Consider the following 14,727-nt stretch of genomic DNA (forward strand, 5'->3'; position numbering starts at 1 on the left):
TTGATTCTATTAGGGGTCCTCTGTATTTCTTGGGACTGAATCTTTGAGTGCCTCTCCAGGTTTGGAAAGTTTTCTTGCAGGATTTCATGGAATAGATTATCAATGCCCTTATGAGTTTCTTCGCCTTCTGGGATGCCTATTATCCAGATGTTCGGATGTTTAATTGTATCTAGTATTTCTCGTATATTATTCTCAAATTTTTGGGCCATTTTCTCAGTCTTCATGGTGGATTTTTCTTCTATTTATTTATTTATTTATTTGAGAGTTTTTGCGATAGGGCGTGTGTGCTCGCCAGACAGACAGAGAGACAGAAAGCAAGAAATTATCCCCAGGGGGGATGGCCACTCCATAATCCCTTCTCCTCCATTCTCCTCTCGAAATCTTGGGCATGCACGCAACGTGCCTGGCGTGAGTTTTAAGCCACTGGGTCCAGGACGTGAACCACGGTCGACTACATGGGAGTTCAGCAACATAGCCATTACGCTAACTGCTGGTCCCGTGGTGTATTTTTCTAGGCCAGCAGTTTTCTCTTCTACATCTGAGATTCTGTCTTCTATACGATCTAGTCTGCTTTTAATACTTTCAAGGGAAATTTTGACTTCTTGTATTATAGCCTTCATCTCTAACAGTTCCATCTGATTCTTTTGTAAAGTGTGAAATTTCTCTTTTAGATCTTGCATGAATTTCCTCACCTCCTGGAACTCTTCAGCTCCTTTCTCCTTCCTCTTCAGCAGTTCATTGTCTCTCTTCTCTTCCATCTCTGTAAGCTTTGCCATTATGAATGTTCTGAATTCTTTATCAGACATTTCCATGATTTCCATTGAACTGTGTGTGGATGAAGAGGAGTTATCCTTTTCCCTTGGAGGAGAGGTATTTTCTTGCTTCCCCATATTTCTTGTGGTCCTGTAGCGATTTCTAGTCATCTGGTGGATGGTCGGTTTCTTCCCAAATTTGGAAGTTCAATCACTCAAGTTTTGTATGCTGGAGGCTGAATTATCAATGGGACCTCTTCATTTCTCCGTTTCCCCCAAAATGGCTAGATCGCAGGAGCCATGGAGCTGTCTCTCGAAGAAGGCCTGTTCTGTTCCCCCATGCCGCAGTTCTTTTTCCTGTGTTCCCTCCTTCCCATCAGGATCCTGGGCATGTGTATGCATGTTTCCAGTGTATTTTTCTAGCTGCCAGGGCTGGGGTTCAAGTTGTGTCAGCCATGTGAGATATTAGTCCCTCCACACAGGGTTTAACCGCTACACTTTGGGCCAGAATGAGAAAATGTCATTTTAATTCTACATTCTTAGACATTATTTATTACCCAGATTTTTTTCATTGGAACATTTTTCTATGACATGAAACTTAGAATACAGAAGTTACCTCACAGGCCAAGGACAGTCATGAAGATTCATCTTTAATATGATTCACATTGCTTAAATTATAACCCTTTGAGATTACATTTAGATTTCCTTCTTCATAGTTTTTATTTAAAAAAGACTTACAGGGCCAGCAGGTGGTGTGGTAGTTAAGGGCACTGGAATCCCACATGGCTGACTGTGGTTCAAGTCCCAGACCTGGTGGCTTGCCTTCTCATCCCCCTTGCTGCTCCCATCCCTCTCTGGTCAAATAAAAAATTAATAAATAAATAAAGTTAAATAAAATAATTATTTTAAATAAATAAATAGACTTACAAAAAAGTTTATTTATTTGTTCTGAGAGAGAGAGAAAGAAATGGAGAGACAGACACCCCCAACAGAGTCTCCATGGCACAATCCTCCCTAGCCTTAGCCTGATCAGAGTCATTGGTGTACACACTGGACACAGTGCTTACTGAGAGGCCTGGGGGTGAGAATGTGGGTCCAGCGTGGCCGAGTATTGTGTGTACTCCCTACCTTCTGTGTCTTAAGAAGATTTGAACAAACTGTTAATAAAAGGCCTATAATACTGAAGGGAGGGTCTTAGACATGATGGGGACAAGCTATGCCAAATTTCTAAAATGTCTGGTTAAATCCAATTCTGCGTGAAGTATACATTCACATGGATTTAAGGTGGGTTAATTATTTATGAGGGACTGACCGTGTAATTACCATAGATATGCATGAAATAACTACAAGGACTCGTTCCAAAAACAGTGATTTAGCTTCACATATTCAAAAACAAGATTGTTTTCTTTTTCATTGTATATAGCAAAAATTTCTTATTGTCACTGGCTAATAAAAGCATTGTACTGGGACAAGTAGATGGCATAATGGTTATGTCACTGGACTCCCCAATGGCTGAGTGCGGTTCGAGTCCCAGGTCCAGAGCTCGAAACTCACGCTGTGTGTGTGTGTGTGTGTGTGTGTGTGTGTGTGCATGCCCAAGATCCTGAGAGAACAGAGAAGGGATTGTGGTGTGGCCATCAACCCTGGTGGGTGATTTCTTGCTTTCTGTTTCTCTGGTGAGCGTAAAAGTCATATAGTAAAAAAGGAAAAAAAAAAAACTCTACTAACTCTGCATAACTATGTATATAGTCTCCGAAGTGTGACACACTTTAACTATGACTGAATTAATGACCCTTGTTACTCGAATCCCTTCTGATTTATAGTTCAGTGTTTTGATGATCTGCTGAACTCTGTCACTTAATTTTTAATCATTAATAACAAGTTAGCTGTGGATTTTTTAAAAAACCCTTCTCTAAATCCCTGCTCTAACTACTATTGCCAATGCCTTTCCATTAAATACTAATTTCCTATGTCCAAATACATCATTTCCGCTTTGAATTTAGCTTTAATCATGAACTATCCGAGGCTGCACAATAATTACATTTTAGATCGCAGTGGTGGACCATTAGCCTTGTCAGCAAAGTTAAAGTAGTGTACTGGGCTATTTGATTTCAGAGTTATTTTATTTATTTATTTTTTTGGGGGGAGAGGATTTTGCTATAGGGTGCGTGCGATGGCCAGGAAGACAGAGACAGAAAGAGAGAAATCACCCCCTGGGGGGGATGGCGGTACCGCAGTCCCTTCTCCTCCGTTCTCCTCTCGGGTTCTTGGGCATGCATGCACCCCCCCCACCCCCACGTGAGTTTAAGCCATCAGGTCCGGGACTCAAACCACAGTTGACTATATGGGAGTCCAGTGACATAGCCATTAGGCTAACTGCTGGTCCCAAGTTTCAGAGTTATTTTTACTAGTGGTACAAAAATGATGAGATGTATATCTCTTCGCTTTAAATCAGCAGTGGTAGCTTTCTCCTTACAGTCTCCTGTGGGCTTACCCTTGTTTCTTTTTTTTGGAGAGATTTTCACTGTAGGGCACGTGCGCTCGCCAGACAGACAGAGAGAGACATAGAGACAGAAAGCAAGAAATCACCCCCCAGGGGGGATGGTCACGCCGCAATCTCTTCTCCTCCATTCTCCTCTCGGGATCTTGGGCACGCACGCACACGCGCCCAGCGTGAGTTTTAAGCCACCGGGTCCGGGACACGAACCGTGGTCGACTACGTGGGAATCCAGCGACATAGCCATTATGCTAACTGCTGGTTCCCGGCTTACCCTTGTTTCTGACTTCCTTTTGTTTCTCTCCCAGTGAACTTTGAATCCTTTGTATCAAGTTTCACCTGTTCCGTGTCTCTTTTCTGATATGATCCTCACAAGGACTTCTGTATGTAAGAGTCTTACCTCTCTGTACCTTTTGTTTCCTCATGTATCAAAAAGGACATTTGTCTGGCATTTCTTTCTTTCTTTCTTTCTTTTTTTTTTTTTTTTAAGAATTATTTTATTTCATTCTATTTATCCATTTATTTATTTATCTTAATTTGACCACAGAGTGACAGAGTGAGAGAGAGGGAGAGAACATGCGTGCAAAAGCAAGCCGCCAGGTCTGGGACTCAAGCCATGGTTGGCCGTGTGGGAGTCCAGTGCCTTTAACCACTGAGCCACCTACTAGCCCCATGTCTGGTGTGTTTTCAAGCTGCCAAGTCTGGGACTTGAACTGCACAGTCCATTATGTGGGATCCAGCTGCCCTAACCACCATGCCACCCACTGGCCCCAGACCCCTTATTACTTTAGCACAGCCTCTTATGCTTTCTTGCCAGATGCCTTTGAAATAAGTGTTTTCTGGGCTGGAACTTTCTGACACTTCTGAGGTTATGGAGGAGGCCCTCCCTTCTGGTCTGTGGTTTTCTGAGCAAGAATCGTCTGAGGTGGAGCCTTCTTCTTTGCAGTGGCCATGTTTTTTGCTGGAATTTTAGCACCTTAGTAGCAGGTACATTTTTGAGAGAGGCTTTCAGAAGAGCTTCCTTTTGAAGCTTCTTTTTTTTTTTAATTAAAAAAAATTTTTTTTTAACTAGAGGCGCATGTGCTTCCTAGAGAAAGCAGCCCCCAGTGGGCTTGGTCACACTGCAATCCCCTTTTCTCAGTTTCTCCATCCCGTCAGAATTTTGAGCACATGCGCGCATACGCAGCTGGTGTGTATTTCAAGCCACAATGGGTCTGGGGCTTGAACTGTGGTTGGTCACGTGGGATTCAGCTTTGTGCACACAATGTTTAACTGTTGCACTATGGGATTGGCCCTTAACTACATTCTTGATTATTCTGTCCCTCGTTTTCTTTACCTTCATGACTTTAAGACTATCAAACCCTACCGTTTGGCTTTCCTTTCCCTGGCTTTATTCTTCTTTGCCCTCTTGTGCCTGCTCATTTTGTACTGATATTTGCCTTTGGCCAGACTTGTTGGCCATAGTTCTGGCAAGCACTGTGTTGGAACTGAAGGATGAAGTCAGTGAGTTCCGTGCACTTGAAAGGCACAGCCGTCTCCTTACTCGAGTGCAAGGTCCATCAACACAGCCCTGTTCTGATCAATACCTGTGGTCACAACTAGCTTTCTGGCACGAGGCTCAAAGGAGACACAGGCCGCTTGGCCAACTTTCACAAAGTGTCTGACGCTCCGGATGCATGAAACAAGAGATGGCGGAACCAGCAGTTAGCGTAATGGCTATGTCGCTGGACTCCCATGTAGTTGACTGCGGTTGAGTCCCAGACCCGGTGACTTAAACTCACGCCAGACTCATGTGTGTGTGTGCGTGCCCAAGATCCCGAGGGGAGTGGAGGAGAAGGGATTGCAGCATGGTCATCCCTCCTGGGGGGTGATTTTTCGCTTTCTGTCTCTTTCTGTCTTTCTGGCGAGCACATGCACTCTGTAGGAAAAAACCTCTCAAAAAAAAAAAAAAAAAAACAAAACAAAAAAACCCAAACCCTGAGATGGCTGGCCTGCCCATCCTCTTCTGCCAAACTCCAGCATTTTAATTGTTGCTTTTTTCATGTATTTTGTTACAGTTTAACATTCACCACTCTGGAGAAACTAACAGTGATCATACCTTGTATTGTTCATCACCTAATAGATCACTGTTTATTCATCATTATGGTGTCTGGATTAGGTACATTACATTTGTCCTTCTGATGATAAAATGCTTATAACTTTTGGATTTGAATATTAGGTGACTGTTATCTAAAACACACACGTAGGGACCAGCAGATGGCGTAACGATTTAGTTGCTGGGCTCCCACATGACTGACCATGGTGTGAGTCATGCTAGGTGTGTGTGCGTGCATGCCCAAAATCCCAAGAGAGATGGAGGAGAAAGGATTGTGGTGTAGCCATTCCCCCGGTGGGTGAGCACATAGGCCTTATAGCAAAAAACTCTAAAAAAAAGATAATAAAATACAATAAAACACACAGCTGATTGGGCCAGGTCTATGGTCTGGTGGTTAAGACAGCTGGGTCCCACATGGCTGGCTGCGTGGTTGGAGTCCTGGACCTGGTGGGTTGAGGAACACCTCTGGTACATCTGTGCCCAAAATCCCAGAAAGAGGGAAAAATGAAGGAGAAGGGATTACAGTGTGATCATTCCTCAAGGGTCAGTGTGCTTTTTCCTCTCTCTCTGTCCTGCCTGTCTTTCTCTGGTGAGCAAAGGGGCCCTCTAGAGAAAAAAAAAATCAAACACATCTGTGGGTTGGCTTTATAGGGCAGTGCTTAAGTGTTGTGCATACGAAGCAGGATCCTACATGGCCAACCGCAGTTCAAATTCCCACTCCAGCAACTTAAAAGACCCAGTGAGCATATGTACACACCCCAAATCCTGACAGGATGGAGAAATGGAAAAAAGAGCATTGCAGCGTGTCAACACCCATTGAAGGATTTTTCTATCCCGTGTGCTCTCTCTCTCTCAAGTGACTGCATTCACCCATTGGCAATTAAAACAAGAAAATGAAAAGACACACACACACTTGAATGTTTGCTTGCCCTGCACGTTTATCGATTATTAAATCTCATAAAATCCTTTTTTTTTTTTTCATATGACTGAGTCTGTTTCTACTTTCTATTTAAGCAGAGGAATCCCTCTGACAGGAAAATCACTGGTTGGGAGCAATATCCGTCCCCGTACCTACAAGGCAGGATAAACCATCATGTGCTTTTGCAGCATCGCACAGAGGGTTGGACCTCAGGAATCTCCTTTGGGAGAATCCCTCCAATGGGCCACAGCTTCGAGGGTGACACATTTCTATTCATCCCTGAGTGATGAAACTGTAACCACATTTTTCCTCACACTGAGTCTCTGTCACTTTGGTAGCTATTTGTTTCTCTTTGCCCTTCTAAAAGTTCTCCTGATAGCTTAATTTTTTTTTAAATAAATGTGTGTGTATGTGTGTGTGTGTGTGTGTATAAGATTTTTGCTCTAGGGCTCGTGACAGAGAGTGATAGAGAAAGAGAAGCAAAGTGGAAAGTCACTCACTCCTCAGGGGGATGGCCACGTTGCAGTCCTTTCTCCTAAGTCTAGTTTCAGAATCTGGGGCACAAATACATATGTGCCTGGTGTAATTTTTAAGACACTGTGTCTGGGATTTGAACTGCCATGTGGGACCTAGTTGCCTTAACCTCCATGTCACCAGTGGCCCTCTTTTATTTTGTTGGAGAAAGACAGAGAGAGACACTGAGAGACAGAGAGGGAAAGTGAGAAACCACCCACCCCAGGGTGGATGGCCATGTCACAATCCCTTCTCCTCCATTCTTCTTCTGGGATGTTGAACGTGCGCACGCATGTGTGCATTGCACATCTGGCATGATTTTCAAGCCGCCAGGTCTGGGACTTGAATCTTGGTTGGCCATGTGGGAGTCCAGCACCATGACCACTTTGCCCCCTGCTAGTCCCTATAAAAAATATTTTAATAATTCAACTAGTCAATGAATGTTTTGGAAAATTAAATTTAGACATGTGGTGTTGGTTTAAGAAAAAAAAGGGATATGGGGCCACCCCATGGCATGGCGGTTAAGGCAGCTGGATCCCACGTGGATAACTGTGCAGTTCCAGTCCTAGCCTAGACACGAGAAACACGCCAGGTGTGTGTACGCTCATGCCCAAAATCTTGAAAGGAGGGGGGAGGTGAAGGAAAAGGAATTGTGGTGTGACTATTTCCCATGTGGGGATGGTGGTAGGGTGGTTGTGCTTTCTCACTTTTCCCCTTTTTCTCTGTCTCTCTCTCCAGTGACTGCATATGCCCTTTGGCAAATTAAGAAAAAGCGGTGGGGTATGGAATGAGGGTTTCAGAATCCAGGTTTTTGGAATCCTGCAATAACTTGGAAATAGACTTTTCAAGTTCAAGAAATCTTGGTGAAATGTATCGTTGTCATGCTAAATGGTTTGTCCTAAGAAATCCTGGGTATGAATGACTTTTCCTTTAGCTCTGAAGTACACGGCAGAATGACTTTAGGATTGCTGTGGGAAAATGAAGCAAAGCCACGGTCAGAATAATGTGCTGAGAAAAATCTCATAAGTTGTTGAAACTATCCCATGCCATGTTGATTGCTATCAATTTTATAAAGTGTTAATAGAAAACACGTGTCTGCTGAACTGATTACTTGACAAATTGATTGCTTCTGGGAGGGCTTGTTGAGGCTGCCAGTCACCCTTACACAGACCTGTTTACTGATTGTTTCTGGGCCCCTGGCTGGGTGAGGTGTCCTTGGGGCAGATCCAGTTGGCCACAGACTACCAGGGAAGTGTCCTACTATGACCACATGGCTGCAGTTTTCTCCAGCCAGATGGGAAACAGTGTGTAATTCAACACCTTCTCGGCTTGTTCAAAAGGCAATCTGTCCTAATTGGATGTTACCCAAAAGCAGGTCAGAAATCACCCAGGCAAGCAAAAGGAGTCACTCACGATGATCCAGGATAAAAATAACCGGTCAATTTTATATAGTTACTCAGCTAATCTGTGGCTCGTCTAAGTCAATTGATTTTTCTCTATTTGTTCCAATATTTCCTGGCATGCAGACAAAATTTTTTATTTCCCAATGTTGACCAAGGTCTAGAATATAAGGAAATGACCTCTAAGAGGAAAAAAAACAAAAACAAAAACAAAAGCAGTTCAGGAAATCTGGTAAACAGGATCATTGTGAAGGCAGAATAACAAAAATCTAATTTCATGAGCAATAGAATTGATGGCCTTTGCATCTAGGCTTGGTGTCCGTTTAGTATGTCAGTTCACCTCCTGCATATACTGATTTTCTGCCTCGTGCAACAAGTGAATTTGCGGTATAGATGCTCCCTTTCTTGGTCTCTTCCTGAATCTCTATCAACTGCTATCATGTGACATTTTTATTGATGCTCATTCTATTGAAATGAATGGCTCCACAAAGATTAGTTTGGTTGATGTTAAATGTTGTTCTGTGTTGGGGTCATCAGATGACATGGTGGTTAAAGCTCTAGACTCCCAATGGCCAACTATGGTTCAAGTCCCAGACCTGACAGCTTGCTTTCTCGCTTTCTGTCTCTCTCTTTGTTGAGTGTGTGTGTCTTGTGGCGAAATAATAATAATAATTAAAGTTAAATAAATTATTCTTTAAAACCTGTTCAGATGCAGCTGAGAAATATGTTCTGTGAACACAGAAATGAGTGATTTGTAGGCTATCTAGCCATGTCCCCACAAACGAGGCTGTTTAGCATTGCTCCTATATAAGGCCTTTGATTGAAACACAAGGCATGAGAAACATTTGTACATAAGATTAGATACAGCTTAGAATTTTTTCTTTGTGTATTCTTTAGTTGGGATCAGCAGATACAGGGATGTGATGATAAAATACTGTATCCTGATTTACTCATAAAGGAGATGAATGTGTAAGACTGCTATGTCAATATCTTTTCACTGAGGGCTTCCGAAGCTTGTGCTGTAGAGGAGTCATTAATGCTTACCTCCTGCCTAAAGCAGACCACAGGCACTCTGATTATGAGAGAAGTACTGAGGTGCAGAGATCAATACATCATGAACAGGCCACCTAGCTGACTCGTGACACTTATAGCTCATATTTTCTGCTCTCTTGACTCTGAATTCTTTAATCTTTTACTTTCTGTTTTTCACTAACTTTCTTAATATCCTTTTTCCTCCACAAAGGAAGCCACTGGTCAGCCTCTTTATTTCTATGCAAATGCAAAAACTCAAAACAAAACAACAGCAAATGCAAAGCAACCAAATAAAAGCCTCTTTATTTTTTTATTAAATAATTACTTTATTTAACTTTGTTTATTTATTTACTTTTTTTTTTTAATTTGACCAGAGAGAGCAAGAAAGAGAGAGAGAAAGCAAGCCACCAGGTCCGGGACTCAAACTGTGGCCAGCCATGTGTGAGTCCAGTGCCCTTAAGCACTGTGCCACCTGCTGGCCCTTATTTGTACCTTTTGAATATTGTGAATATGTGATATTATGCTTCTATAAACATTTGTGTTCAAGTTTTTCTTTGAACACGTGTTTTCAATTCTTTTGGGTCTGTACCTACGCAAACAGAACTGGATCCAACTTTCTGAGGAAGTACCTCATTCTCTGAAACTCCCTCTGCTCGATAGCATGAGATGAACTACTCCTTGTAACATTCATATTTGCGGTAATATCTGGATTAACTGATGAATATCTGCTAGTCGTCAAGTCTAACATTCTGTTAATCAGCACTACAATAGTAGATCTAATGTTACAAAATAGTGAACTTTAAATGAAGAAAACCGTATGATATTGATTTAATATTTATTTCTCTGTTTTAATTAATTTAGTCAATGCACTGGGCTGTCAAAAGTAAAAAAGATCTCATGCTGGTAGAATCTGGCCAGACTCATTCCAGCAACATTGAAAATGAGGAATGGGAAGAGCAGAGAGAAGTAAAGAAAGAGGAGATGGCTTCAACCACAGAGAAAATGGAACAAAAGGAATCTGAGTCCCAGGGGAAGTCAAACTCGCCACAAAATCCAGATTCTTCAAGTAAGTCACGTCATAGAGCTTTGCAGAATGGAGAAAGTCTGAAATTAGAGTGATACTGCCTTTATCCTTAACCTTTTCCAGTTTGCACAGCAATGCCAAATTGAGGGATCTGTTTAGAATTCTTTAAAATAGTTACTTTGCAGTGACTTGGAAACTAGAAAACAAATACGTTTCAAGGAAGCCTGAAAATATTTCTGAGTGTTTTCTGCTTTATTGAAATAATGGTAGCTGACATTTATTGAATGTTCTCTATGTGTGGAAGCACTCTTTGCATGTATTACTTTATACCTGTTATCTCACTTAATATTACTTTCACAGGGCGTAGTGGTTAAGGTGCTGGACTCCCACATGGCTGACTATGGTTTGAATCCCAGCTCTGAAAGCTTGAAACTCACATGGGGTGCTTGTGTGTACGTGCATGCGTGCCCAAAATCCTGGGAGGAGAATGAAAGAGAAGGGATTGCAGCGTGGCCACCCCCTAAGGGATTATTTTTCACATTTCTTCTCTGTTTCTCTCCAGAAAGCACACAGGCCCTATGGCAAAACCTAAAACAAAAACTACTTTTACATATATTAACTTAGTCCTCACTACAAGCTTGGTAAGTTGTTACCAGTATTATTCTCATTTTACACATGAGAAAACTGAAGCCTAGGGAGATTGAGTAATTTTTTTGTTAAAGTTAATTTATAGTGGCCAGCGGATGGTGTCGCAGTTACATCGCTGGACTCATACATGGTTGTCCACAGTTTGAGTACTGTGCCCGACGGCTTCAAAATCAGCCAGTGCTTGTTTGTGTGTGTGCCCAAGATCCGTAGGAGAATGGAGGCAAAGAGATTGTGGTGTGGCCATAGGTTGATTTCTCACCTTCCCTCTCATTGTCTCTGTCTCTCTCTCTCTCTCTTTGGTGAATGCAAGCACCCTAAGGCAAAGACCTTTTTTTAAAAAAAATTCATTTATTTATTTCTTCTGAGAGACACAGACACAGGGACACAGAGAGAGAGGGAGACTCCCAACAGGGTCTTCACGTTCCTTTGATTCCAGTCAGGATCATGGCACTCACGTGTGTATGCCCTGAGTGTACAGGGAAACCTCGGGGTGTGAACCTGGGATTTCTGCATGTGGCTTCAGCATTGCAGAGCAGTGTGTTATCATAACACCCCTGCAGCTGGCTAAGGTTGAATAATTTGCTATACAGCTTGTATGTGGCAGGGCAGGGGAGCCGAACCAAGGTAGTTTGGCTCCAGAGTCTGTGTTCCAAGGCCCGGAAGTATCCTGAGATGATACCTCATCTGTCAGTAGCTCCAAAGACAGTTTGAATAATTTATAGATCACCAAAACAGGGTATTATACAAGTTCAACTCCTGGCTATATTACTGAGTTTACGTCCTAGCTCTGCTACTTATTATCTATAATTACTTGGCAAAAGTAACTTAACTTCTTTAGATTTCTATAAAATAGGGCTCATAAAAGTACCTTGTTACAGAGTTACCATGAGGATTAAATGAAGAAACCCATGCAGATATTGTCACAGTGATTCATCTGTGGCAGACTTTGGGTAAATGTTTGCTGTTATTATAATTTATTTATCTAGCTAACCTTCCATCTAACCATCTAGCAGTGTTTAGTTTATGTGTGTTATATACACATGCTGTAGCTGTCATTAAAATTCTTATTTATTGATCAAGATTATGATATCTCACCCATTAGAATTAAGCCTTTAAGCAGAAGGTTCCTGAATATCCTTGAATACTTACATGAAAAAAGAAAATGATATAGCCGTGAATTACAGTCTTTTTAGAAAGAGTCACTTCAAGTCTCTCTTTGGGGAGAATTTTTGCCTCTGTAATCTTGCTGGGATGAAGATTCTCAGAGTTTGATTCAGCTGTCCCTGCTGGTTACCCAAGAGATCTCTGTGGAGTCCTCACATTGATTGCATCAGCCTTCTAACTGGAAATGGTTATAATATAACAAGCTTATCAAAGCAGGCCCGAATTTCAGAAAAACAGTGTTTTAAGCAAACTTATGAGTATAAACACCCTCCCCCATGCAAATACAGACAAACATGCAAATATGTCATTTTTCAGCCTTAGAACGTTCAGTTCTCTGCTTTCAGAACCTCTAGCACCTCCCCATGCCTTTTGGTTTCAGTCATATTCAGACTGAGTCCAAGTTCATCAAAACTGGCATTGGCGGTAGAACACTTCAGACCTGGGCATGATGCTGAGGTCCCATTTGATTCTCTCTTATAAGATTCTACGAAATTCTCTTTCTTTAACAATTTTTTAATGCCAGAGGGCACACATGAGAGAGAGTGAAGAGAGGAGAGTACTTCACCAATGAAAATCGGTTATACTGCAATCCTTTTTCCTCCAGTTTTCCATCCCATCAGGATCCTGGATCCTGGGCATGCACATGTGCCTGCCATGTTTTTTAAGCTGTCCAAGCCTGGACTCAAACCCTGGCTGACCATGTGGAATTTGGTTTCCTCTGCCTAATACTTGATCTCTATGCTTTGAGGCTGGCCCTATATTCTGTTTCTTAAAAAGAAAAAAAGGGGACCAGCAGTTAGCATAATGGCTATGTTGCTGGACTCCCATGTAGTCAACCGCAGTTTGTGTCCTGAACCCGGTGGCTTAAAACTCATGCTGGGCATGTGTGCATGCGTGCCCAAGATCCCAAGAGGAGAATGGAGGAGAAGGGTTTGTGGCATGGTCATCCCCCCTAGGGGGTGATTTCTCGCTTTCTGTCTCTCTGTCTTTTTGGCAAGTGCATGTGCCCTGTAGCAAAAACCTTTCAAAGAAAAAAAAAAAGGGATACAGGCTTTTTAAAAAAATACATTCAATGACTGTTTATCATTACAGCTTGCAAAATGAATTTTCCCAACATGAATACACTGTATATTAGTCCAGTTAAAGATATTATCATCAATTGAATTTTCCATTTTTGTGTCCTTTAAATGTTTTGCTTCTTCCTTTTCCCCTTGTTAAAAAACTAAAAGAAAGCCAGTTCTATAACCTAGTGGTTGAGGGAGCTGCATCTCACAAGATCCTCAGCACGGTTCAAATCTCAGTCCCAGAAGATTAAAAAACTCACTGGGTACATGTGTATACCCTAAATCCTGACAAGATAGAGAAAAGGGATTGCAGCATGATCATAACTCACTTAGATGCTTTTTTCTTTTTCTTTTCTTTTTGGAGAGGTTTTTGCTATAGGGTGCATGTGCTCACCAGAGAGACAGAGACAGAAAGCGAGAAATCACCCCCTGGGGGCAATGGCCATGCCACAATCCCTACTCCTCCATTCTCCTCTTGGGATCTTGGGCACACACGCACACGTGCCCGGCATGAGTTTAAGCCACTGAGTCCAGGACTTGAACTGCGGTTGACTACATGAGAGTTCAGCGACATAGCCATTATACCAAATGCTGGTCCCATAGAGATGCTTCTGTCTCTCTGTAGTGGGTGTGTGTGCGTTTTGGAAATTTAAAAAAAAGGTTCAACAATTCAAAGAATCTTAAGTAGACAGACAAAAACTTAGTGTCCACTTTAGTTTCTCATTCTTCACTTCTACTTTCTTTTCTTTTTTTTTTTTTTGGAGAGGTTTTCGCTATAGGGCACATCTGCTCACCAGACAGATAGAGAGACAGACAGACAAAAAGCAAAAAATCCCCCCCCAGGGGGGATGGCCACACCACAATCCTTTCTCCTCCATTCTCCTCTCAGGATCTTGGGCACACATGCACATGCGCCTGGCGTGAGTTTTAAGCCACCGGGTCCGGGACGTGAACCACGGTTGACTACGTGGGAGTCCAGTGACATAGCCATTATGCTAACTGCCGGTTCCTGCACTTCTACTTTCTGATGTAAGCAATAGGGATGCTCAGATATTTTTCCTTTTGTACTATTCTCTATGGTAATATAAGCATATGTAAGTAAATATACACTTACAAAGGCTTTAAAATTAAAGACTAGTTAGCACTGGCTCCATGGCACAGTGGTAATGCATTGCTCAAGAGATGCTGGATCCCGGGACCAGCAGTTAGCATAATGGCTATGTCGCTGGACTCCCAGGTAGTCGACCGCAGTTCGAGTCCCGGACTCAGTGGCTTAAGCTCATGCTGGGCGTGTGTGCGTGCATGCCCAAGATCCCAAGAGGAAAATGGAGGAGAAGGGATTGTGGTGTGGCCATCCCTCCTGGGGGGTGATTTCTTGCTTTCTGTCTCTCTGTCTCTCTGTCTGTCTGGTGAGCGCATGTGCTCTATAGCAAAAACCTCTCCAAAAAAAAGAAAAGAAAAAAAAAAAGATGCTGCATCCTATGTGGTAGTCACAATTTGAACCCCTGGCCTGCTCAGCTTGAAACATTCTGGGTACACTTGGAGTGCCCAAAATTGAAGGCCTAGAGGAAAGGAATTGCTGTATGACCTGACCCTTGTGGAGGGTGCTCCTCTTTCCC

The 14,727-nt window shown here is 42.4% G+C and overlaps 1 protein-coding gene across 2 annotated transcripts in view; it reads left to right on the forward strand.

The window, feature by feature from the left end:
- The window catches only part of DNAJC12 (DnaJ heat shock protein family (Hsp40) member C12), a 47,931-nt gene that overhangs the window by 27,620 nt on the left and 5,584 nt on the right, over window positions 1–14,727 (forward strand). For both annotated transcript variants that reach the window (XM_006148955.3, XM_027772052.1), the window contains exon 4: window positions 10,070–10,274. In XM_006148955.3, coding sequence (XP_006149017.1) covers window positions 10,070–10,274 — 205 coding nt within the window. The remainder of the gene's footprint in view (window positions 1–10,069; window positions 10,275–14,727) is intronic.

Source organism: Tupaia chinensis, unplaced genomic scaffold (assembly GCF_000334495.1).
Source record: "Tupaia chinensis unplaced genomic scaffold, TupChi_1.0 Scaffold000250_1, whole genome shotgun sequence".
Classification (NCBI taxonomy): domain Eukaryota; kingdom Metazoa; phylum Chordata; class Mammalia; order Scandentia; family Tupaiidae; genus Tupaia; species Tupaia belangeri.